The sequence below is a fragment of the Pygocentrus nattereri genome, chromosome 6 (assembly GCF_015220715.1).
Source record: "Pygocentrus nattereri isolate fPygNat1 chromosome 6, fPygNat1.pri, whole genome shotgun sequence".
Taxonomy (NCBI): domain Eukaryota; kingdom Metazoa; phylum Chordata; class Actinopteri; order Characiformes; family Serrasalmidae; genus Pygocentrus; species Pygocentrus nattereri.
Window position 1 is genome coordinate 26752106 of NC_051216.1, and position 27192 is coordinate 26779297.

The 27192-nt window shown below is 40.5% G+C and overlaps 1 protein-coding gene across 1 annotated transcript; it reads left to right on the top strand.

Moving 5' to 3' along the window:
- The first annotated feature begins 824 nt into the window (after positions 1 to 824).
- rev1 (REV1 DNA directed polymerase) lies at positions 825 to 26756 on the top strand. The gene is made up of 22 exons (XM_017704648.2): positions 825 to 1094; positions 6161 to 6227; positions 7170 to 7302; positions 7693 to 7861; positions 8678 to 8932; positions 9507 to 10228; positions 10357 to 10464; positions 10695 to 10811; positions 12100 to 12226; positions 14967 to 15095; positions 15190 to 15344; positions 15565 to 15684; positions 15792 to 16012; positions 16430 to 16602; positions 18579 to 18811; positions 18909 to 19072; positions 19183 to 19413; positions 19833 to 19932; positions 20033 to 20238; positions 20831 to 20981; positions 21200 to 21302; positions 25305 to 26756. The coding sequence occupies exons 2-22, from the start codon at positions 6171 to 6173 to the stop codon at positions 25414 to 25416; spliced, it is 3786 nt and encodes a 1261-aa protein (XP_017560137.2). The 5' UTR covers positions 825 to 1094; positions 6161 to 6170; the 3' UTR covers positions 25417 to 26756.
- The last annotated feature ends 436 nt before the right edge of the window (positions 26757 to 27192 follow it).

A 27192-nucleotide genomic window follows, 5' to 3' on the forward strand; every position in this document is an offset into this window, starting at 1 on the left:
GAGGCTGAACTTCCTTTAGTTATGATCACAGAAACTTGTTCCAAATGAGTGCAGCTATTGCCATAGATGCGTCTTATTGCTAGTTAGCTAGCCTAGCTATCTTAGCTTATCTTACGTGAAAACAACATGTTTACTGTTTGGCGCTTTAGTCTCACCTGTTTTCAAAAGGGCAAAGCCCGTCTTTAACGTCTTGATATAAATACCGATGCCATAAAAGATTTGTGGTGTGATACCTTTTTAATTCTTAGTGATTTTTCGGGGAAAATCTATTTTTTTTCAGCTGTTGGAGTGAAACCAAGCCAGAAGCTCAGCCAGTCTGAGGAAACTTTCACTTGTACATGCACGGTGACAACACTGGGGGGCAGCACAGTGCAGGCTGCGTGCAGGCGGCGTGTGCGGCTCCTGTCTTTCTCCCCAGGCCTCACCTCAGACGGATAAACTCATTAAGCTCTGCTATTGTCCTGGAAAAACAGGATTCACAGAATAAAGGGAGATTTAGTTAACCGTTTATGTCTCTATCTTTCTGATAAAAAACGCATTTTAAATAAGTCTTTTTGTCACTGGACTTTCACCAAAGGAATTTAAGCACAAAATTTAACTAAAGCGATTGTTAAATGACATGTCTAAGATAAATCTTACATAGTATGTCAAAAATCCGTAAATGTGCCTTCACTGCGACAAGTGTAATGTGGGTCACATGCCGGCAGATGGCACTGTGAGGACAGTGGGAGGCTGTGAGACTTGACCTGGCGCGCAGGAGGAGGAGTTTAGGCGGAAAACAACGAGCAGAGAGAGAGAGAGAGAGAGAGAAGAGAGAGAGAGAGAGAGAGAGAGAGAGAAGAGAGAGAGGAGGGAGAGATATTACGGTGAACGCTGAGCGCTTGGCAATGGAGAGAGCAGGCTGTGTGGGGAGAGCGGTCTTTCCGGAGCCCAGAGAACATGGTGTCGATATCGAAAGACACAAGTTTACGCGCCAGTTCCGTTAGTATTGCTTTGAAACGCACGTAAACGTTAAAGTGGACGCCGCGGCTGAACGTCGGAAACAACGGCGCGCTTCTCTGGACACGATTATCAAGTAGGAAAAGAGAGAATAGGTGAGCAGGACATTTCTCTTCCCGACGTTTCAGTCTCTGAGGAGCCCAGTTAGCTAGCTCGGAGTCGAAACACTCTTAGAGACGCTGCAGCCGTTACCGCTGCTCACTGTTGTTGTGCTGTTATGTAACGAGTCGTCGGTTTAACTGCGTTTTTGTTCTCGAATGGCGTTTATTGTGTTTACTGCAGTGTCTGACTGGAGCTCAGTTTGTTTTGCACACCATGCCACCAGCCTGGATTATTTGACCGAGACAGAGCCTAACCTAATCGGCCCCTGTGCTGCTGGTTTGTTTAGCTAGCAACTTGACTTCACGGTAGGGAGCTTTGCTGTTTGCAGTGTGACCCTTCGCTTTGCACATGTGTTTAGATGTGACCAACGTGAGTCTGCCCGGTAGCAGCGTCCAGTCCTGAGAGCTTTACAGGAGTCCTGCAGGTCAGTGCTTAGCATGTTCAGGCTTGTCTCGGTGCACCTCGTGTTAGGCGTTAAACCAGAGTAGCTGACATTATCGATGTGTCTGTCCGGTGAGGCTCTACAGTGACAGGTAACCTTACATTATGGGGCCTGTGTGACAGTTTGTTAATAGGGGGAAACTTCCACTGTGTGTATACCTGCGACCTCAGTGACCCCTTCAGCATGTGGTCTCTTCAGCGTGGCAGCGCGGCAGAGCAACTAGGATCAACAGGCCGATTTTAGTGATAATGTTATAGGGGTGATGCCTGTTGCGTCGAGAGGTCTGAATTGTTTCGTTCAAAACCTTTACGACCTTCATGTAAATTTATATTAATGTTACACCGTTTGATACCGTTTTCTTAAATTCTAGCAGAGGCCCGTTTATACCACATGAAGTGCGGTAACACAGAATACTCAGATATGACTAGAAGACAAAAGGTCTTCAGCCACAATATTAAAACCCTTTGTTTTTTCACAGATATACAGTGAATTTTACCTAATCGATGCACACTTATTCCAGGTCCATGGGCCATATTCCATCTGTGTTGATGCACGGTTTCATTAAAGAGGTCATCACCCCTGGCCCTAGAATCCAGTTTACAGTCCTGGACTATTGTTGTAGTACTTGAGTCCCGTCTCGGTCTCAAGACTGTAAGTTTATGGTCTTTGTCTCAACATCATTTGCCCTGGGTGTCAGGGTAAGGTGGAGAAATTGTTCTCTAAACCAGTCAGTGCTTCCATTTGAGGTAAATGGAAACCAAGATTTTTCTGTCATTATAAAATATCAATAAATCAGTCTTTTTTCAAAATTTTAAATAAAATCTTGTGGTTGAGGATTTAATTGATCCTTTCCGTGATTGCTTAGCCATCTTTTGCTTTCAAAAATTAGTGTAATATTGGACGTATGCTGTGATGTTATAATAATTAATAATATTTTATGTTCTATTTTAGTTACTTGACCTAAATATAGAATAAAATATTGTAGTTATGAATAAATACATGCATCATCATTATCATGAAAGATAATTAATGTATAACGTACTATGAAAAAAATATCGTCCCCATTCTTTTTTTAGTATCCTGGGAAAAAAAAGGAAATCTGGTCTCAGTCTTGACTTTGGAATCGCCTCTAGTGGTCTCGATTCTGACAGTAGGTGGCCTGTAGGTTACATCAGCAGTTCATTTACTTACCTGTGCTTACAAAATCCTGGATCAGAAACTGGACTCATTTTCCAAAGGTGAAGACCTCTACTTTACTGCATTATTCATGTGCAACACAGCAAGATATGTAGTCTGTACACATGGACTCACTGCTCATTGATACTCTGGCTGCACAAAGAAATCAGGCTTGCTAAGCTGTGTTGGGGCAGAGCAATACTGTGTTACTAATTCTGATAAGGCTAGAATCAGGGAACATTGGTCATATGGTGGCCCCAGTTTCTAGTAAAAGATACTCTTAATTTCACAATTCACATATGAGCTGGTTGGTTGCAGATTTGAGTGGGAAGACCTTCTATGTTGTGGTTCTTTCAAATTATTTTACATTGCAGTTCACACAATACATAAGATTGTCTGCACAGTTTTTTCTCTTGATGTGATTTGTTCTTTAGGTGATTAAAGATTATATGTCAAATTAAGCGCATTTAATTTAATACCAATCAAACAAGTCTGCTTGATTTCTTTGCTTTTATCTGTGTAGGGAATTAACGTGCATGTTAGATTGATATGGCTACTGGATTCGCCATCTCAATATTATGCTGAAATTTTTTCACTGCCAACTCCAGGAAAAGCTAGATGCAGGAGTTGGGATGTAGAGAGACTCATGAATGAATGAATGAGTAGTGGAAGTGAACGTTGCTGGGCTCAGGACAGGAAGGTGATAGTGTGGTGTAAGGTGGGATGTTATGCTCCGTGAGGTGGCAATGATATTGGCTGCATGCTTCCTCAGAAGTAGTCTAGGTGTTACCATTTCTTGATTCTCTGTACCTCACTCCCTTCTTTATGTTAAGATCACAGATGTTCTTTAAAAGCAAACGTTCAGTGGGAAATCATAGTAAATTTTACCTTTATCCCAAATGTAGTCAAGTCAGACAAATCTGGTTTGATGTCTGATGTTTGCTTGTTTTAGTTTTACGCTGGAGCTGCGAGGCTTATGTAGCTAGTAAATATGGATGATTATACTCTACCAGTTTCATGGAGTCATGCAAACTGCAGGCCTAGATCATTATGCATTTAAATCAGATCATATTGAGTCCAGATAGACCTGTGTTTTTGCATTTCCCTACTTAACAGAACATTAAAAAAACGAAATATTGTGAAAATGTTTTTAATTGGAACGATTCTGATATGATGTCACATATTGGTATCACAGAAATGTTTAGATGTGGCCTATATTGCGAATGTTTGAGGACATGTTTGTTTTACTCCAGAAGAGCAGAACGTTTAGGTGACGCTAGACTAGAACGTCTGCATTTATTGATTTTATTTCATCTTTAACCATCCAAAAGTAAGTGTTTCATTTCTCTGTAATGCTAATCAAGGTGTATTTAATCCCAATGGACAAACATACAGACAAAATTCAGGCTACAAGACAGCTGCTAGGACTATTTTCTCTACTACTGTTTTTCTGTGTCTGTCACTGGTATCAGGACCAGGCAGTTTCATCTCCTTTTAAACTGTTCTGGTGAGGAAACTGTGATGACCAACTTTGCCTGGAACGTCACTGAGTCCTTAAGCTATTCTGGTGAGGAGACAGTGATGACCAATTTTGCCTTGCATGTCACTGAGTCCTTAGACCTCTGAAGCGCAGGGAGTGTAAGTGGAGGGAGGCAGGCTCTGTGAGATATGTTTGACTATACTGAAGAGAGTGTTTGACTGATGAGACCAGTAGCATCTGTGGCATGTCTGTGAGAGACAAAGGCATAGAGATTTAGTCGATATAGATCCCTGTGGAGTGAGAGAGTTTGTGTTTGTGTGTATGTGTGTTTGTGTGTGTGTGTGGCTGTCTCGTTCTGTGTCTGTGTGACATGTGGCAGTGAGGACGCTTCCAGCATAACAGAGCAGGCTGACTAGTAGCATACAAAAGAAACGGGGGGGGGGGTTCCTCATCTAATAAACCTCAGTCTGTATCAGTGTGCAGTTAATGAGCTGCAAGCATCAGTGTAAACTCCCCCACATCTATGGATGGATCATTCCATACCTTAGAGGGAAGAAGATAAGAGTCTACAGTAGAGTCAGGGAGGGATTTCTCTCTCTCTCTCTCTCTCTCTCTCTCTCTCTCTCTCGTGAATGCAATATGATTTTTATGCAAAATTTAAATTTTGGAAATGAAAGACTGCAGGCTTACTGATATTTTTACGTTTCAGCAGCTAAACAAAGGAATAAGAACACGAAAGCCGTTTGTTCGGTTTTCATTGTGAACATTGTATAGTGTAAATAGTAAAGGCCTGTCTTCCAGTCCAGCAAACTGGCCCTTCCTGTCGTAAGATCCACTGAAGTTTGAAATTTCTTGTCCTTAGATGATCAATATACAGGCATATATCATAAACAATGGTATCATTTCAGTGAATGTCACTTGTGTAATTTTAGTGAATGTTGTATAGTGTAAATAGTAAGGGTCTGTTTTCCTGACCAGGTTATTAAATAATTTCTGCTGGTGATTTGACATTGGCATTGCAGTGTAGTTCAAGACTAAGCTTAAGGTCCAGGAAACCCAGTATATACTTTGATGGACTGAGATTTGAAAGCTTGCTCTTAAATATAGAGCTGGGCAATGTGGTATTGTTTATTGTAATTATGAATTACCATAGTATTTTATAATAAAAGCAAATTGTGGATATAATCATGCTTAAAAACACTGACCAACTTCATTTGATTACAAAAAGAGTAACAAAAAGATTTGTCCTGTTTAACAAATTTAGTGCAGCACACTATGTGAATGTTTAGTAAATATGTTGAATATAAATATAAAAATTTTTATTAGTGTTTTTAAATGTGATACTTCTGACTGTTCCAACTAAATCAGATGTCAGAGAATAATAAATTATTGCGGCTTGTCGTGTATCATGAAGGTTTCCTGAAGTATCGTGATCTATTGCACAGCTCTACTCGGGTATCTTAATCGGGTATGTTAAGTAAACAGCTGAATAATTTTAGTGAATGTCATCTGTGTAAATTAGTAAGGGCCTTTTTCAAGACTCAGATTAAGCCTAAACCTAGAAAAGAAATTATTTCCTCATTATTCCTTATTATAATTTATTTAATATTTACAATTTATAGTCATAATTTGGACTGTGATTCAGTTTTAGATGTACTGCAACTTACTCCAGGAAAATGGCCCTGTAAGTCCTATAATGGACTGAAGTTTTTGTCCCAAGATATTTGTCAAGAAACAGGCATGTACAGTAGACAAATGCAGTGCAGTTTGGTGATTGGAAAGAGGATTAAAGGAAGATACAGGCTGTTGTAAGAAGATTTGCCACTAATGTAATAAATATGTCACTGAAGCCACCAATTAAAGAGATGATCAGTCAGACTCAGCAGATACTACTGCTTCCAGGAATCTAATAATTTATTTTTATTTTTTTTTCTTATTATTTTTTTCTTATTCTTTTTCAGGTTCCTCAGTATGAGTCGAGATGGATGGAGGAAGAAAGCAAGTGAAGGTGATGGTTGGGGAGGAAGGGTAAGGGAGAATCATTTCAGAGCGTAACTGAGTTTTCCTTTTTTGTTCAGTTCATCCTTGTTTATGCATGTTATGTTTTGCTGGAGTAGTCTAGACTTTTTTTATTTGTATTGCAGTGGTGAGTAATCGCAGTTCTCTTCCCTGGCAGCTCGCTGCCTTTCCTGTACTGTAATCTGTGGAGAGCAGCAAGTCTGTCTAGAAATTTTATTGATTAGAGTTGCTGTCTGTGCATGGTTCTTTTAGAGGCCAAAGCTTTGCTGCTGCAGCAGTGCGTAAATCTTTACTTCTCTAATGAAATGGCATATATTTTAGCTGGCATTTATTTGAAGCATCTTAGGAAGACAAAACCGTAAGGTTTTTGTATTTTCAGCAGTTTCTGAATGAATTGTATTTCTGATGTGGTTGAAAATATGAAATTAGTAAGTGCATACTACAAGCAGGTATATTTTAAACATGCCTTTCAGATTTGTTTTAAAATTGGCTACATTTAAATGTTGTCCATCTATTAATTGCTCGCGACCTCAATTATATCCACAGGAATTTCTGGATTTTGGTGTAGAGGTAGAAGCGGAGCATGCCTCTGTCTGTTGGGCTTTTCCCTCTTTTGTCTGTTTATTGGTTCAGACTCAACTCCTGAATCCCAGCGTTCTGTTCGTTGCCATGGAGACAGAGAGTCGCCGTGCCAGCAGGCTCGCACCTCCAGTCTCATTGAATGTCTGAGGCGTAATCAGGCGCTTGTCAGCCAGACACTGCCCAATTCGTTCTTTGTGTGTGTGCCTCTATGTTTCTACCAGCTTGTTTCAGGAGCTCTGACCTGCTCTATGATTTCTAGCTTTTATGTATGAAGGAGTGTTGGTTACTGTGTGTTGAGCTGTGTTTAAACTGTTGTTTTGCTTTTTTGTAAGTGCATGAATGAATGCTTGTGTGTTTTTGTGGGTGCAGGGGGGCTACATGGCTGCTAAGGTCTCTAAGCTGGAGAAGCAGTTTCAGAAGGATGCTCCCAGAGAAAAACAGAAACAGGGAGCATCATCCAGCATCTTCAGTGGAGTGTCTATCTATGTGAATGGATACACAGGTCAGAAAGAATTCTTTACTTCTTGTGTAGATAGTCCGTAGTGAGAATCGGCCGTTTCCGTTTTTATTAACATTTTCAGCTTTATTTGCTTTGTGTTTTATGTTGTACATTGTAATTTATTTATTTTTTTATTGGTTGCTTATCGGATTAATGGTGCACTTTTACATTGGAACATCTGTGGATTTTTTTTGTATTTCTTTATTTTAAAAAAAAATCTGTCTATTTTTAGATTTAAATTGAATTCTCTTTTGTTATAGATGTAAAATGAAGTATCATAAAGTTCCAATAAGAGAAAAAAACATAGAAAATCAAGCTCTTTTTTTAAGCGGGTATGATAACAGTGAAATGAGTAGTCTGTTTGCACATGTGCCTTGTCTATTCTCTGTGTAGACCCCAGTGCAGATGAATTACGCAGACTAATGATGCTACATGGTGGACAGTTCCATGTGTATTACTCACGTTCCAAAACTACACACATCATCGCCACCAACCTGCCCAACTGCAAAATACAGGAACTAAAAGGGGAGAAAGTAGTAAGACCAGAGTGGATTACTGACAGGTAAGTGTGTGCAAGAAAAGGTGCACTCAGGACACTTATAGACCCTGTATATGCATTTGAAATTGAACAGCGATGCTCAGAGGGACAAAAAAACGGCGGCCCTGCAGGACCATTTCTGTGAGGGGCATTAGACAGGAGATTTGTAATTGTCATTTATTCCAAGTATCAGGAAAGATTATGATGCTCAAGAGCTGTAAGTTTGATACCACTTCAAAACAGCATCCTGATTGATATTCATACTGTAAAAGAACAGAAGCAGAAAGGATAGTTCCTGCAATCATGCTAATGCCATTTGTAGGCTCAGTTTTAGATTTTACTGCTTTGAATGACCAGCTGTTCTCTGTTGGCAAGGATGTTGGATTTTGTAGCACATTTGTTGCCTGTATTGTGTTATAATTTTAGTATGTTTATTTTATGTAAGCTATTTGTCAATTCGGTTTTGTCCTACTGAAAGCAGGTTTAGTAGTTTGTATTTTACAAAAGCATAAATGGAATTGCAAAAAAATGTTAATTTGGTTTTCACCCAGGTGTGTCTTGAATTTTGGTTTTGGCAAAAAATTATGGTTTTGGTGTATCATGTCGTGTTCAGTGTTGTCCTCTAACTTTAAATGTGGTCACGTAAAAAAAATAGGTTGGATTTGTTGGGTATTTTATGGTGCAAGGGAGCAGCTGATGGATTAATGGAAGGAAGTTGGGCTAGTAACTTTTTTATAGCTATGTCTTTTGGTACCCCACCCAGACAGTGCTCAGATTTTTGGCGCACTGTCTAAAATACAGCCACATACTTTCTGATGCTTTTTCTTTCTTTTTTTTCAGCATCAAGGCAGGACGGCAACTTTCATACCTGCAATATCAGCTTTACGCGAAGCAGAAGGGCTTAAACTTTACCAATGTGCTTGCCTGGCCAGGCCAGGAAGCAGGTGGGCCTGGTCATGGCCAACCTGAACCCAAGCTGAACCTTCATCAACCAAGCAACCTCGAGCCCTTTCACTCTAACCCAACCATCATCATTAATCAGCCAGCACCCTCCAAACACACTGATAAAATGCATCATTGTGTGGACATTAAATTGTAAGTGGATTCCTTTGTGTAAACCCGTTGGCTACTTAAGTAGCCTTGTATCAGTACTCTTCGTCCATTTCATCAGCTCCACTATATAAGTCCATTTGTCGTTCTACAATGACAGACTCTGGACCATTTGTTTGTCTCCATAATTTGTTAGTGACCCTTCACTGTTTTTTTTTGTTTGTTTGTTTTTGTTTTTTCATTAAATGGTCAGGGCCCCCACAGGACTACCGTAAAGCAGTATTATTTGGGTGATGGGTCATGATGCAAAGGCGCTCTGTTAGTGCATGTTGCACTATGAGAATGATGCACCACACACATAATACCTGCTCCATGGTCCTGTGAATGCCCTGACCATTGAAGAACATACTGCTAAACTATGCAGGGTAACAGGTGGACTACAGTCTGAAATGGTAGAATCACAGAGTGCATCTACATAGTACTTGGACTAAAATGGACAGTGAGAGTAGATGCAAGGAAGTATATTCAATGAAGTGGATGTTTGATGTATAGTGTACTAATGTTTTGGCAGGCCCTTATGCCTTATACTTTACTATATAATATGTTTTGCCTCAAACAGGAATGGCTCATACACAGGTTTCTCGGCACACGAAGCCCCTAGTGTTAATGGGATTCATGAAGGGGGCACTGGTGATAATTCCCCTGTCATTTCCCTAAAAGGATCAAAGGACTATCTGCAAACCAATGGCCATGCTCATCTTCTGAATGGTGCCTTAAAACTGAAAGACTGTGTTCCTTGTTCAAAACGTGCACTTCAAGGAGCAGAGTCAAAGTGTATCCAGCCTCAACCCCCACAGTCAGAAGCTGAAGAAACTAGGGGACCGAGCTGCCTTTGTTCCGCTGGTCCTACATCAAATCCTGTAGCATCCACAGCCAGCACCTCATTGGTACTCAGTCCTCAAAGTGTCCATCATGAACAAAACTCTGAATCATCCATATTATTGGAAACCTCTTCAGCAGCTGTTACAGCTCTTCAGGAAAATGCAGGAAATTCAGAGAGGTCTCTCCTCCAAGATCAAGTTAGCAGAGTCAGACTGAATGGGAGTCACCATATTACTTCTAACTCCTCATTAAATGACTCCAACAGCCAGATGAGCAAGGGCTCAGAAACTGGGATAATCTCAGAGTTCTTTTCTCATTCACGGTTTCATCATATCTCCACATGGCGAAATGAGTTCTCTGAGTATGTTAACACCCTTCAGAGCCGCCGGCGGGCAGCACGGGGCACTGTCCTTTCTGGGAAGGAGAAGCTAAAGAAACTCAAAGCTAATCACTATCGAGGTAATATTACTTCTGTTAATTATGCCTTTTATGTGTTTTAATGGGGGTTTCTGTGTGGAGTTTGCAGTAAGTGCTAGTTAGTCATTTGGCTTATGATTTTTGTGAAATGAATAATTTTTTCTTTACAGGTTCCTCATCTATGCCTGCTCCTCGAGTACGTCAGTCTTGTATTCTGCATGTGGACATGGACTGCTTTTTTGTGTCGGTGGGGATCAGACACCGACCTGAACTTATAGGTGACTGTCACATTCACACATGCACAACTAGTTTGCAGTATGACCATGATATAATACACACATGCAAAATAAATCTCTTTACCTTTATTTAATTACAGTGTAATAGTACAGGAATGTACATTTTAACACCTTAAACACAGTGTGTTGATCATGAACATGCTGAGTGTTTAGTTTAACCTGTGACTACTTCTGCATTCAGTTAGCCCCAACTTATGCTTTTGTCATTTTAGGGAAACCGGTTGCTGTGACGAGTAATCGTGGCCGTGGGATTGTTGCTCAGCGGCCTGGTGCTAACCCTCAGCTGGAGATGCAGTACTTCCAGAAGAAGCGGAACCAGCACAGAGCAGGTGACTGCAAAATCAACCAGGCGGCCTAATGAGGCTTTATTTCTGTAAAAAAACAGTTATGTGATATATGTAGTCTGATCCAGTTCTGATCATTTCTTGTTTCTTGTTTTTTTTTTGTTTTGTAATCATGCGCTTTAATTTTAGAATTGTGCCATTTATGCCTGATTTTTTTTTTTTTTTTTTTTTTTTTTAAGTTCAGTATGAGAAGTTGTAACATCTGCAGCTTCAGCGTTTTAATGGTGTTTGAGCTAGCCATGTTTCATCTTAACACTGGCACAACAATTGTTAGCAAGCAGTTATGCTTTAAGTCTATTCTCTGCTGCTCACTACAAATGGCACATTGCCACAAGAAGCATTTTTAATAAATACACTACCGTCATGTTTTTCATTCAGAAGTTATGCCAGGAGATGGCATGTGTGTTAGTGAAACATAATATAATAATCTATTCATGACTATAAATGTTTATGAAATTAGGCCACAAAAGTAGCAAATTTACCCCAATAAGCACATGTTAAAAACAGTGTTTTTGCTGTAGCATATTAAAGTAAGGTATCCCAGATTAGGTAGGTCAGATTTAATCAGAGGCCATTATTAAATACACTGTAAAATGTAATTTTGGTCAGAGAAAACTAAAATAAACATATTCCAGAAAGTCACACATTCTAAAAAATGTACTGTAGTATTAATTGGAAGCTTGGAATACCTTACCTAAATTGTGCAGCTGATTTGCTACAAAAACCCAAAGATCTTATTGGATCAGATATCTGCCGATACTTGTAAATAAGTATAAATGTTGGATCTGGGGGCAAAAAAATCTGATCAGTTTGCCATTGCATTGTTGCTGAAGCATGTTGTATTTTCCATTCATACACGTAAATTTGTCTCACTGAAAGTACTAGTTACCACTGTGTTTGTGTTTGTGTATAAATAATGGCTCCTCAGGTACAGTGAGGTTACTATTCAAGTAGAAGTTTCCACAAAGGGCCTCATAATTCTTAATCATAAGAATGGCAATTAAGTCATAGCAGCACTTGCTTGTTTTGGACATCTTAAAATGACTGTTTTAGCAGAAATATTTTAATTCCAAAGTCATAGTTATGACCTCAGCACGGTGGGATGATTTGATTCCTCTCCTTAAAATACAGATATATGCAGGTTAAATACAGTGTTTTTTTTTTTTTTTTTTTTTTTTTTTTTTTTTTTTTTTTTTTCAGGTTTGCAGTATGCAGTACATTTCTTGGTTTATGTTGCATTTTGCTCTGAACATTTTGCTGTGTGCTCTCTTAGGGAGAACAGCCACTGATCTTGAGATGAGTTCTTCTCCAGAGGATGAGGAGGCCTGCAGTAATGGAGTGGAGCAGGCCCAGGCTGCTCTCTCCATGGCAGAGATCGCTTCCTGCAGCTATGAGGCCAGGTATTCAAAAATGTGGTTGAACAATCTTGAAGCTGTACACATGAGTGAGCAGTATGATAATAAAATACATTGGGTTCTGTGCTTCTTTAACTGCAAGTATCGTTAAAAAGACCAATTACAGAAAGTCTTTTACAAACACAGTTACAAAAACACAGTTACAAACCCCTCCCCGCCCTGCCTTCGGCAAAGCTGATCACACCTCTATTCTTCTCCTGCCCTCATAAAAACAACTTGAACAGGCAAACCAGTGCTCAGATCAGTCTATCAATGGAGTGAGGAGGCCATCTTCACACTTCAAGACTGCTTTGAATCCACAGACTGGATGATGTCTGTGCCAGCTGCATCATAGAACATCAGTGAATACACTGACTCCATCAGAAGCTACATCAGGAAATGCACTGAAGACATTGTACCTAAAATCAATGTCAGATCCTTTCCCAACCAGAAACCCTGGGTCAGTGCTGAGGTTCGAGCCAAACTAAGAGCTTGGGCTGCTGACTACAACCCTGGTGACACAAGAAGGCCAGATATGACCTTCAAAGGACCATCAAGCTGACCAAAAGGAGCTACAGGGACAGAGTGGAATCTAACTATCATGGCTCTGATATCAGACGTATGTGGAGTGGCCTGCGCACATTCACTGACTACAAAGTAGGTGTGATCTGTGATGGAGGCTCTTCCTCCTCACTTGCAGATGAACTCGATGCTCATTATGCTCGTTTTGAGGCAACTAACACCTCACCTGCTGAGAAAATCCCAGTAGATGAGGAGAGCTACACTCTAGCCATTCCCCTGTCTGATGTGGTAAGTTCCTTCAGGGCAGTTAACCCATGCAAGGCACCTGGTCCCAACATTGTCCACAGCCAGGTACTTAAAGCATGTGCCAACCAGCTGGCTGAAGTTTTCACTGACATCTTTAACCTCTCCTTAAGACTGTCAGTGATTCCCAAATGCTTTAAAGAAACCACAATTTTTCCAGTCCCCAAGAAATCGTCTGTCACCTGCTCGAATGTCTACCACCCTGTTGCACTGACATCTACAGTTATGAAGTGCTTCAAGCAGCTGGTCAAAGCTCACATCTGCTCAACACTTCCAGCCACCATGGACCCTCACCAATTTGCATATTGCTCCAGCAGATCCACAGACGACGCCATTGCACTAACGATACACACTGCTCTCACACACCTGGACAGAAAGAACACACGTGCGAATGCTGTTCATAGATTACAGCTCAGCATTCAACACAATCATCCCTGCCAAACTCATTACTAAGCTCACAGACTTGGGTTTGAACTCTCATCTGTGCAACTGGATACTGGACTTCCTGATGAGCAGATCCCAAGTGGTGAAAGTTGAGAACAGCTTCTCTTCCACACTGACTCTGAGCACAGGTGCTCCTCAGGGATGTGTGCTCAGTCCCCTCCTATACTCCCTGTATACACATGACTGTGTAGCCAAACGCACGCCTAACATCATCTTCAAGTTTGCTGATGACACCACCATCCTAGGCCTCATCACTGATGAAGATGAAACAGCTTACAGAGACAAGGTCAGCGCTCTGTCAGTGGTGCCATGACAACAATCTCTGTCTCAACATCAGCAAAACAAAGGAGATGATTGTGGATTACAGGAAACAGCAGAGGGGTGGTCGCTCTCCCCTATTCATCAATGGAGCCGAAGTGGAGAGAGTCAACAGTGTGAAGTTTCTCAGCATACACCTCACCGATGACCTCACCTGGACCCACCACACCAACACTATTGTGAGATCTGCCCATCAGCATCTCTTCTTCCTGTGTAGGCTCAGTGAGTTTGGTCTGTCTCCTCAGATCCTCACCAACTTCTACAGGTGCACCATAGAGAGCATCCTCTCGGGCTGCATCACTGTCTGGTACAGCAGCTGCACCACCTGCGACCGCAAGGCCCTTAGAGGAGTGGTGAGGATGGCAGAAGCCATCGTAGGCAACAAACTTACAGGACATGTACCAGTCCTGCTGCCTCAGGAAGATCAAAAAGATCCGGATGAGACAGAAGTCACCCAGCACATGGCCTGTTCACCATTCTGCCATCAGGCAACAGATTCCGCAGCATCCAGACTAGAACAACCCAATTAATGAACAGTTTCTATCCACAGGCTATCAGGCTTCTGAACAAGTTGTGAAGCTGTGGGTCCGTCCCCATTTACCATTTCACTCAGTCACTCTGTCAGTATTATCATATCATCTCTGCTATGGACAATAACACCTTAACACTAAGCTACTTTAAAGAACAACAACACAGTCACTCAGGTCCCTTTAAAATGTATACCATCTCTATGTCTTGTGTGTATTTTCTCTATTTTGTGTATATTTCACTATATTTTGCATATATTTCAAATTTAAATTTTTATATAATTTTTTTTATGTATTTATTTTTTATTTGAAGTCTTTTAACAACCACCACAGCATTATTGTTTGTAATGTATAATATCAGCATAAACTGTGAAGTAACAGGTAGCTTGGTTGTCAGCCCGTTATGGCATCTATTTCATTAATTCATATTTTTTACCACTTTCTTAAATAGTTCATTGTGCAGATGAATTAATAAAGAAATAAAAATCATTTTTTGAGAAAGTCAAGTATTGAAATGTTATAGAGAGCAGTTTATCATGAACTTTTAGTTAGTGTTGCATTAGAACTGCATAATGTACACTAAAACTGTTGGAAATACATGTGTGTAAGATATGCATGTGTCTTTGTTACAGGCAGGCTGGTGTGAGGAATGGCATGTTTTTTGGTCAGGCTAAACAATTGTGCCCTGAGCTGCAGTCAGTTCCCTATGACTTCCATGCATACAAAGAGGTGGCACTGGCCATGTATGAAACTCTAACCAGGTGCAGGCTGCTAGCCCAATCCATGTTAATCTCTATTCAGAAAAATGATAACTGTGTGCATGTCAGTTTACTAAATGCTCTTTGTTTTTTGCAGCTATACATATAACATCGAGGCTCTGAGTTGTGATGAGGCTTTAGTGGATGCTACGGCCCTCCTCGCAGAGCTGGGGGTAACACCTGATGAGCTGGCGAGTGCTATCCGTGCTGATGTTAGGGAAAAAACAGGCTGTTCTGCCTCCGTTGGAATGGGTAATTGACTTCGACCATTTACACTTGCGAGAATTAACCCCTTGAACCCCTTGAAAGGTGTATTACGTAGTAAAAAGTCTTAGGATGTATTACTCAGTAACTGTTTATGGTATTTGTTCACACTGCAGAAACAGTTGTTCTTAATAAGACTGTTAAATAATGCTGTGTCTTCTGTCTTTTTACTTTTTTCATTTGAAACATACTTAATACCTCTCATCAGGCTCCAACATCCTCTTGGCAAGAATGGCAACCCGCAAGGCAAAGCCTAATGGTCAATATTTTCTCAGACCAGAGGAAGTGGATGACTTCATCAGAGACCAATCTGTTACTAGTCTTCCAGGTAAGTATTAAAACAAGTGCATCCTGAACACCTAAAGCCTCTTTATAATGCACATGTGCTGTACATAGTAGGCATCTACTGAGTTTTATAAATCTGCGTGTATGTAGGTGTGGGACGCTCTATGAGCGGTAAGCTCGCCTCTCTAGGTGTGAGTACTTGTGGGGACCTACAGCAGGTATCCATGATGCGCCTTCAGAAAGAATTTGGGCCGCGGACAGGGCAGACACTCTTCCGCTTCTGCAGAGGGCTGGATGATAGACCTGTTCGCAGCGAGAAGGAGAGAAAGTCTGTGTCTGCAGAGATGAACTACAACATCCGCTTCACACAGGTTCGTGCCTCTCAGACATGTGATTCTGCCTACAAATTTCTCTTTTCAACCTTTTGCTGCTTCACATTCAGTACATTTAATGTATCCATGTACATTTTGGCACAAGCTTATGTTTGTTCTATGTCTTGGTCTTCAATTTCTTAAACATTTAGATGAAGTGACCCTTATTAGTCCCACAGTGGGGAAATTTCCTGAGCACACACACACTAGGGGGCAGTTACCACAATTGCCCTATCTGCAGCGCACAGGGTTGGGAATTGGGATTTGTTGTCCTCAGTCATGTACTGTCGGCTCAGGGGCTCGAACCGGCAACCTTCCAGTCACGGCAGGTTCCCTAACCTCCAGGCCGTGACTGCCACAGATGTACACAGTCTTTAATAGTTACTAATCCCATGCTCTGCTATTTGCCTGTTTTAGGTTGAGGAGGCAGAGACTTTTCTGACTAACCTTTCTATGGAGGTGCAAAAGAGGCTGCTGGGGTCAGGGCTTAGAGGTCGCCGCATAACGCTGAAAGTGATGATGCGCAAAGCAGGTGCTCCAGTGGAACCTGCCAAATATGGGGGACATGGCATCTGTGACAACCTAGCCAGGTAACACACATCTTCTGCACACTGAAAATTGGGGCCCCCCAAAAATCTGATAACTGGTTGTACTACCCTTGGCAGTGACGATGGCAATCAAATGTTTGTGATAACATGTGATGATTTTTGGCCAACAATTCTTTGTGGAATTGTTTTAATTTGGCTATATTGTTTTTGAGCATGAACTGCACATTAAAGGTCTTGCTACAGCATATCGACAGGATTAAGGGCAGGACTTTGACTTAACCACTCTTGTCTCTTGTTGTTAATTGTTTCTAATTTTGATTCTTTTGAGCCATTCATAGGTGGTTTTATGTGTGTACCTGGGATCATTGTCCTGCTACATAGGCCAAAAGTGCTTGAGCTGTTATCCTTCAGGATTTTCTGATAGGGAAAAGAATTTATGGTTCCATGAATTATGTTGTTGTTCAGGTCCTGCGGAAGCAAAACAGCCCAAACCATCATACTACAATGAACATGTTTGTTTGTTGGTATGATGTTCCTATGTTGGAATGTGGTGTTAGCTTTACACCAGATGTAACAGGACCCATGTCTTCCAGAAAGGTCCACCTTTGATTCATCAGTGTACAGAATATTATCCCAAAGGTCTTGGAGGTCATTTAGATATGTTTTGGCTAATGTGAGATGAGCCTTTGTGTTCTTTTTGGTCAGAGTCCCAGAGCCTTAGGAATGGCTACATAACCTTTTCCAGACTTTCACTGACTTCATTTCGTTTCTGTATTTGAATCTCTTTAGAACGTGGCATCATGTGCTGCTTTTCAAGACTTTCTAGCTGCTTCATATTGCCACACAGGTTCTGTTTAAATGTTATTTAAATTCAGTCTGACAGTAATCATGCCTGGGTGTGGCTAGTGAAAACTGAATTCAATTGAAGTTGGTTAACTGGTTGATTTGGTAGCTAAGGGGCATTTACTTTTTCATGCAGGGCTGTATAGCATTTTTCCTTCAATGTATGAAATTATTTTTAAAAAAACATTTTGTTTACTTGGATCAGCTTTGTCAAATATATTAAAAGTAGTTTGATCTGAAACATTCAAGTCTGACAAATATGCAAAAATCTAATAAATTCAGACAAGAGTAAACATTTTTCACAGCACCGTAGATGTGCACTGAGGTAAAAAGCATTACCTCTTGTAAGGGAAAGTTGGTTCCATTAAGTAACAGTAGTGTTTAGCTAGATAGCTTGTTTTGCTTGTCATTATTTGTACTCAGGCTGTTAAAACAGCACAGAGTAGAGGATTTCGGCTGGGTTTTAGAGGGGTTGTACCCTTGTTTTGCAGCAGATTTCACTGCAGTCCAACACCAAAAGTTTAACAAGTTGTCTTCAGATGTGTATTCATGCCATGCAATCATGTCTGGTCCCACGAGACTAGGATGCAGAAAGAGTTGTTGATTGTTGATCATTTGCCAACCTTGGTGTTCAGGCCATGCAGTTGCATTAGATGACATAATTAACAGAATGTTCATTGTCAGTGATGCATTGTCACATCTTCACAGTGCACATTGTGATACTGTGATGCAAAACTGTAACAGTGCGTTACACTCCTTTATTTTTCACAATATTGGCCTTTAAATGCTGGTATATTATTGTGAGCTGTGAATATTCTTTACAGTCCTAGACATTCCAGATGAACAATTTTTGGATACTTTGATTAATCAAAATATTCACATCCAGGTGCAAATATTTTTTGGCCAAATAATGCAGGCCACTCTTTGACTGTTTTATATGAATTGAATCAAGTGTAACTGAAATTAATCAAATATAACTGAATTAAAAATATACTCTCCCTACGGGGAGATTGTTTTCAATGGATAATTGAAATTTGAAGTTTCTCTAGTGTCTTTTATGGCAGTGCATATTGCACCAGGCAAGTGCTGAAATATAAACTCAGTATAATAAAATACAGTCTTCTGTGAAAATGCGTTGTGAATGTTTGTTTTTTTGCTACCATCCCTTCCTACAGATCTGTGTTGCTGGCTCAGCCCACAGACAGCGGCCAGCTCATAGCAGCAGAAGTCATTAAGCTGTTCCATGCCATGAAACTGACTGTCACAGACATGCGAGGGGTGGGATTGCAGGTGCATCTGCTGGAAAGCTCACAGTCAGACACTGGCCCATCTCGTTTTCGCTCTATCAGGGATTTGTTCATGAGTAGACAGCCCACACAAAACCACAGCAAAGAAGATCGGAGAAGAGGTCAGGGTGCTGTGTGGACCAGTCAGATTTGTGTATTTTCAGGCCTGACCTTAAATGCTCAGCAATGTTTTTTTCTTTTTCTTTCTTTTTTTGTCAGATGACTTTCCTAGCATGTCTTCCAAACAAGAGATTTCCTCTCCTTCAGTATTGCTTGCCACTTTTTCTGATTCAATGCCTGGTACAAGTAAAGGGGAGCTCTCCACCCCCAGCCATTCCCGATCACACCTCAACCTCAGCATAGAGGTACCGTCTCCTTCTCAGGTTAGAAAGCTTGTTTTGTTGTTGAAGTTTATCTTGTTAATTGTTTGAGTTGTGTAGTTCAGGCACCAGAGACTTTGTAGTAAAGTTTTGATCAACTCTGCGTTCTTTAGGTGGACCGCTCTGTTCTGGAGGCTTTACCAGTGGAGCTGAGAGAACAGGTGGAGCTGTCATGGAGCCACAGAGAGGAGAAACCAAGTACCTCGTCACATCCATCCACACCCCACCGAACCCCTTCATCTGCTCCCTCAGGGCCAGCAGGTACCCTGCTGGTACACCTTCCAGATCAGCCTGGACAAACTGGCAGCACAGGCATTGTACTGGAGCTACCTGACTTCTCCCAGGTTTGTTGGAGCCTTGTTGTACAGTCATATACAAATGCTAACCACCCCTGGTCAACATACATTTTGTTGATATTCTAAATTAAAATAACACATCCTACAGGGACACAAATGTAAATAAGTAAATAAGTAAATAATTTGAATGTGTTTGTTTAAAAAAATAACATTTAGATGGTTCATAAGCTTTACAAATACCACAATTTTGTTTTATTCTTTCTCCAATACATTCAACAAATAAACAGGAATACTATGCTAAAATGAGTGTGTTCTCCGTAGAGGATGTATGTATATTTATTTTTCATTTCAACAAAACATGGAATTTGACCAAGAGAGAACCCACATTAAAACAGGGAATCTTCTCTGGTGAAGCCACTTTTGTTTGCAATAAAAGAATTTTATTTTTTGACCTTTTTCTTGTCCAGGTTGACCCTGAAGTGTTCGCAGCACTCCCCAGGGAATTACAGGAGGAGCTACGCTCTGCGTACAGATGCAGGGAAAATACTCAGGCTCAGAGCAATACGGGTAAGTAAAAGGATGGACAAGGATAGCTATACTGATGACATTGCATTCTGTAAGTGCTGGAAAAATCTCACTTAATGTCCATCCTATTTTATGTTTGTAGAGGAGCAGAAAAACCCCCTGCTTCAGCTGAAGCAGCCTGTGATGGGCAGGGTGAAGCGGCACTACAAGAGGAGGAATGCTAGTCCAGTGAAAAAAGGCGCTAGTCCTTTAAAACGACTCCTCCCAGGAAACAGCCCTGCAAAATCCAGTCCCTCCAAAACCATCCCACTATCACTCAAATGTAAAGATGCCCCCCCAGGTTTGAAGGTAGGTCTGTTGTTTGCATTTTGCCCTTTTTTTGTACTACTTACAGCTCATGTAAGCTTCCGTGTCTAAATTTCCAAACCTGTTGAGTAATGGAGATTGCTGGATGCTTTTAGACATGTTGTCTTACATGTGTTGTTTTTTTTCCTTGATGTGAAAAAAATTGCCAACATGTTAGTTGGTCAGAGAAATACATTTTCACTGTTTGTAGACCTGACACCAGCTAGAGTAGTTAGTGTAGTTAACAATGAGGCCAGGCTACTTTTGTCTTCTCAAACAGGTCGTTCTCAAAGCGTCCTTGGCAACGCAGTCACATAAAGACATTCATTTTTTTAGAGTAGCAAACTGTAATACAGTATACGTACTTAGTTGCAAGTACAATTGAACTTGTCACTTGCCCTTGTCTTCCTATGATAAAACATAACACATACTGAAACAGTCATTTCAGTATTTGAGTAATGGAAAATTGGATAGTTAAGCAAATGCTTAAGTACCTTTGCTCTTCCCTAACTGATTGTTGGTGCATTCATCTGAGCTGACAGTGAGACTGAATAGTTCTATTTTTCATAATATTCATGTGAATTCCTGGTGACAGATTGAAAATGGGCCACCCTCTTCCTCTTTGAGCCATCAAATGCCAGAAGTGTTGTCCAAATTCACCCCTCGCTCTGCCCCAGCCCTAGCTGGAGCTTGTGAATTCAGTGACATCAGAGCCCTGCTGCGGGAATGGGTTACCACCATCTCAGGTAATTCTACGTAGCGGTTTAAACCTAGTCACTTCATGTGACTAGTATCTGGATGCGTCTTGGGTGTTCGCTTGCATGTTTATGTGGATTGGCAATACTCAAGACTAGTGATCCATACCACTGGACAGCTTGGGCCAAGTGTAATGTGGCTCTTGTAGTATGAGGAAATGAAGAACACTTGTTTGAACTGTGAGATGGTCTTGGTGCTATGTCTGCAGATCCTATGGAAGAGGACATTCTGCAGGTTGTGAAGTATTGCACAGAGCTAGTCGAGGACAAAGACCTGGAGAAACTCGACCTGGTTATCAAATACATGAAGAGGTAGAGTGCCTCCTGTTAAATAAATTATTATTTGTACTTGTAGTTTATACACACACACACACACACACACACACACACACACACACACACACACACACACACAGTGCTCACAAAAAGTTAGGGATATTTGGCTTTCGGGTTGACAACGACGTCTCATGCTGTTCACAAGTCAAATTATTGTCTGCTGAGGCATGGCATCCCACTCTTCTTGAAGGGCGGCCCTCAGGTCATTGAGGTTCTGGGGTACAGGGTTACGAGCCTCTACACGGCGACTCAATTGATCCCACAGGTTGTCTATGGGATTCAGGTCTGGAGAAAGTGCAGGCCACTCCGTTTGAGGTACTCCAGTCTCCAACAGCCATTCCCTAATGATGCAACCTCGATGAGCTGGAGCATTGTCGTCCATGAAGATGAAATTAGGCCTGTGTTATTCATGCAGAGGCACAATGACTGGATTAATGATGTTATTCAAGTAGTATGGGCTTGTCGCTGTACCATTCACAAAGTGTAGGGCAGTTCTGTGTTGACTAGACACACCTGCCCACACTGTAACACCACCATCACCACCTTGCCGTTAAGCTCCTTGTTAGAAAACAGCAAGTTGTGCAAAAAGTACTGAAACATTGAACAGCTGGATATGTACATTCAGAATTTCAGAAAAGGTCACATTAAGTTCACCTGTAAAGGTCATAGTGCATTTTAGGTTCATCCTGAAATTTCACCTGAAAGCCAAATATCCCTACCTTTTTGTGAGGGGTGTGTGTGCATGTGTGTATCTCTCTCTCTCTGTCTGTCTGTCTCTCTCTCTCTCTCTCTCTCTCTCTCTCTCTCTCTCTCTCTCTCTCTCTCTCTCTCTCTCTCATTCATTCATTCATTCATTCATTCATTCATTCATATATATATATATATATATATATATATATATATATATATATATATATATATATATATATATATATATATATATATATATATATATATAAATATAAATGAGAAAGTGCCTCCAAGTAGTATTCAATCCCCTGCAGATTTTGCACATTCAACAAGTTGCAACTAAGTTAGAGCCTTCAAACTTTGAGCAAGAGTAGCATTTATTAACAGATGCCCAAGTATTACAAACAAAAAATGTAAGTTGCTCAATTAAATTATAATACATTAATAATTAATGCAAAATTAAGATCAATTATGATTCAACCCCTAAGTTTAATATTTTGTGGAATAACCCTTGTTTGCAATTACAAGGATTAATCTTTTTTTTTTTTTTTTTTAATATATATATATATATAAATAATATAAGACCTGATCAGGCCGGCACAGGTCTCCGGAGTAATCTTGGCCCAGTCCTCCATGCAGATTTTCTCCAAGTTTTCTAGGTTCTTTGGGCATCTCTTGTGGACTTTGATCTTGAGCTCCTTCCACAAGTTTTCAATTGGGTTATGGTCAGGAGACTGACTAGACCAGTGCAACACCTTGATCTTTTCCCTCTTAAACCAGTACTTGGCCATGTGCTTGGGGTCGTTGTCCTGTCGGAAGATGAAATTACAACCCATCTTAAGATCCTTGCTGGAGGAGGCTGTGCCATCCATCTTCCCGTGGATCCGGACCAGATGGCCAGGCCTCTTGGCTGAGAAGCAGCCTCACAGCATGATGCTGCCACCACCATACTTGTCTGTAGGGATGGTATTCTTGGGTTTGTATGCAGTGCTATCCTATCGCCAAACACCCCAGGTGTGGTGGGCACCAAAGACCTCGATCTTGGTCTCATCAGACCAAAGAACCTTGAACCAGTCTGCCTCAGAGTCCTCCAAGTGATCATGAGCAAACTTTAGACTTGATGTGATACTTTGAAAGTAAAGGTAACTTACAGGCTCACCTAGAACGGAGACCATTGCAGTGGATTATGTTACTTAGAGTATTTAAACCAATGTCCCTACTGCCATGAGGTCTTCCCAGAGCTCCCTCCTTGTTGTCCTTGGGTCAGCCTTGACCGTTCTGACATACCTGGCCTCGGGACAGGAGACTTTGAAAGGCTGTCCAGGGCGTGGAAGGTTAAGGGTAGATCCATAAGCCTTCCATTTCCAGATGAAGCTCCCAGTGCTGGAGACAGGTAGGCCCAACTCCTTGGAAAAGGATTTGTAACCTTTGCCAGCCTTGTGACCCTCCACGAGTTTGTCTCTGATGGCCTTGGAATGCTCCTTAGTCTTTCCCATTTTGACCATGTATGAGTGCTGTTCACTTGATTGGGGAGGGGCTTTTATAGACAGAAAAGGCAGGAAAAAACAGATAATTAATCCAAGCATGTGAAGCTCATTTGTTCTTAATACCTTCTTAATACTTGAGGGAACCAAACAGAATTCTGGTGGTTTGAGGGGTTGAATAATAATTGACCCTCTGGTAAACTTTGCAATTTTTTAAAAACTGAATAAACAGAGGAATAACATTATTTTTGCTGCAGTGTATTTCACATGGCCTTCCGCCCAATGACTGCTGGGATAGGATCCAGCAGCCCCCCCCCCCACGACCCTGAGGGAGAAGTGGCTTGGAGAATGATTTGAATGAATGAATGAATAATTAATTAATCAATCATTTAATTAATTTCACATGTCCAGGCCCATCTATAGTCCAAATTTCACAATGCTAAGTTAACTCCAAATGTGTAAACCTGCAAAATATGTAGGGGGTTGAATACAACTTGGAGGGTGTTTGTGTGTGTGTATGTATGTGTGTGTGTGTGTATATGTGTGTGTATATGTGTGTGTATATGTGTGTGTATATGTGTGTGTATATGTGTGTGTGTGTGTATGTATGTATGTATGTATGTATGTATATATATATATATATATATATATATATATATATATATATATATATATATATATATATATATATATATATACACACATACATACATACATACATACATACATACATACATACATACATACACACACGCCAACCCAAATGTTAAGAAAAGCCATTTTTTCTTTTCAACAAAAATCAACCACCATGACGGCCCTGAAATTTAATTCCCAGTATGTCTCAGTGTGTGCTGATGTCCTAGTATAGGCTAAAAATTATGAACGAAAACGCAGACTTACTTCACTCTGCTTTAAGCTTTAGCTCAGCTATAACCACTTTCCTCCCATCTCCGCCAGAAAACTCTTCCTCAGAAATAGAGCAGCTTATTGTAAAATGTTTCTCATCGTCGGCTGTTTTACGAAGCTGAAGTCGCTTCTTATTCTCCAGCTTCTTGTTCGAATTTTTCCTCCTTAAATTCTTACTGAGGCGCTGATTGTTAATGCGGCACCATTGAAGGTGGAACTGGGAACGTTTGAAAGAGGAGCGACTTCTGCTTCACAACTTTTTAGTGTTTGACAGTCTCTCATTGCAGATTTAACATTTCAGGAAACCAACTAAGGTGCTTATAAATGCGAATAAGTCCATTCGTCTCCAATTGTTTGTCATCTCTCCCTCTGTCTTGTCGTTTGCTACTAGCCAGGAGAGACCCCTGACTCTCTACGACATGACCAAATCCAGAGTTATAAAATCACTAAAGAAAACAGGCAGGACGGCTGTAACGTGCTGCGTGGACATCCATTATCACAGGATCTTATTTCACCGTAACTGCGCATTTTATCGCAGATGAGTGGCAGCAGCGTCTAGTGCTCCAAACAAAGGCTGTGAATGAGAGTCTTCCAGTTCACTTGCCACATCACTTCCATTTGTTTTATTAATAAAAGATATTGGAAGTAAATTCATTGGGGACTATTTTAAATACTTTGCTTTAAAAGTACGAAGTCGTCACACAGTGAGAAAAAAGCGGTACTGTATAGAAGAAAAGATGCAGCGACAATCGTTTTATAATCGCATCGTGGCCCTCTGAATTGTAATCGAATCGTGTGGTGCCAAGAGATTCTCACCCTGTGTGTTAGTTAATATAATATATTATATTATAATATAATATAATCACACACGTTCTCTTTTTTGTATTAAATTTTCCAGGTTGATGCAGCAATCAGTGGAGTCTGTATGGAGCATGGCCTTCGATTTTATTGTGGACAATGTGCAAGTGGTGGTGCAACAGACCTATGGCAGCACCCTGAAAATCACATAGAGGAATTTTGAGAGGTATATTATTACCTCTGTCACTGTGACATCAGCTCAATGCTGCCCTCTCATCATGAGACAACAGAAAAAAGACTGAAGATGCTTCAACACTAGCAGTTGCTTCTGTCTGCTGACCTGTTACTGTAGCATGGTTACATTGGTTTCTCGGACCAAGCCTTTCTCAAAGGACTCAAGGAAGATCTGCAACCATGTGTTTTATTGTGACAGCAGTTGATTAATTTGTAGCAAGACACAATTGTATCACAATTTTATTATAGAAGCAGTTTGAGATTACAACTGGACAAGTTTATTTGATCATTTTGAGCAGCCACAATCTTAAATGCTACCAGCAGAATTTGAAACAGCTCAACAGAATTTGAAAAGTGTAAAAATCATGATGTCAACGTGCTAGTTCAGAGGGAATGAATGCTTTGCTCTATTGACTAAAGAAAAGGTCTTTAATACCAGTATAGTTTGTGCTATACTGGATTCCTGTTATCATGGCTTCTAAAATACCTTATCCAAGGTAATCAATGTTGAGATCTGGGGAAAATGGGAACCTCCTTTTAACACTCATTGTTCTTTTTGTTTTTAGATGTTTTCTTTGACCTTTTTCCTCTCTCCACTTACCTGATCTAAGAGTGCCATTTTTACCCCAGGAATATATGGCAAACATGGTAGCAAAGTAAGGAGTGATCTGGAATTTGTCATCTATAGATGAGCGCTGAAGCTTGGCAGTAAACCTGAAATCCTAGCATTTTTGTAACTCTCAAGTGCCAGATTTTGTAAGTATAGCATGTAGATAACTGTTGTTAATGTCTATGTAGGTGGCAACGTTTCTAAAGATTTTTTATGTGTGCAAAATGTTTACATGGTTTTTTTGTGTTGTCTTCTCTTCTGGGTGTGTGCGGATGAGGAGAGAGTGTGAGAGATGAAGAATAATATAATTGTAATTAAACAGTAGCCAAAGTCCTCTGCTATTTGAAGACCACCTTATCATGTGTCTATACAAGTAAACCATGTTTATTGACCAACTTGGAATTATGAATGCCTGGATTTGTCACCAGTCTCCAGATCAGTTCATAATTAAAGCAGATTTGGTTGTACGTGTTCACATGAACGTACGGTCACTAAACTATCCTGATATGATGGATTTTATTAAGCTGCTCATGAAAGAGCTCATAGATTGATTTATTCTGCCATGACCGTACACTAGGGAAGGCCTGGACATATATTTGGTCAGCAACATCCGTCTCAAATTACTGACCTGTGCCTGAAGACCTGAAGCTGTGACACCATTTGTATGTTTTCTAAACTTGCTAATAAACTGCTCTTGTTCAAAATTTGGAGACTAATTTATACAATGTTTGTTTTTTCTTGTACTGTATTGTCTACTGACTTCTCATGTTTTAAAACATTTTCCATTGGAAATTTAAATAAAGTATTTGTTATGCATAATTGTCTAGTAGATGCTATAAGACGGGGAGAAAAACTGGACATTCTGTCTCATTCATTCATAAGCTGTGAGGAAAGGCAGATCCACACTGAATCAATCAGTACGGGTTCTGACCTTTTTAAATCAGTTTTATTTAAGTAGTAATTGTTTTCAGACTAATTGAGGAAAATGTATTGTAGTAATGAAATGAGTAGAATGTTCTTCTGAGTTGAGTGAAAAATGGCAGTTACAGTGCAACATTTTGAAGTCCATATGTTACTGATTTTCGCTGCCGAACTCAGTTTTCCTCTTTTGCGTGCATTAGAAGACTTCGATTTATTTTCGGTA

Coding starts and splice junctions, on each gene's coding strand:
- rev1 (XM_017704648.2), top strand. CDS start 6,171: ATGAGTCGAGATGGATGGAGGAAGAAAGCAAGTGAAGGTGATGGTTGG. Junction 6,228..7,169: donor GTGATGGTTGGGGAGGAAGG/GTAAGGGAGAAT, acceptor TTGTGGGTGCAG/GGGGGCTACATGGCTGCTAA. Junction 15,345..15,564: donor TTCTGCCTCCGTTGGAATGG/GTAATTGACTTC, acceptor ACCTCTCATCAG/GCTCCAACATCCTCTTGGCA.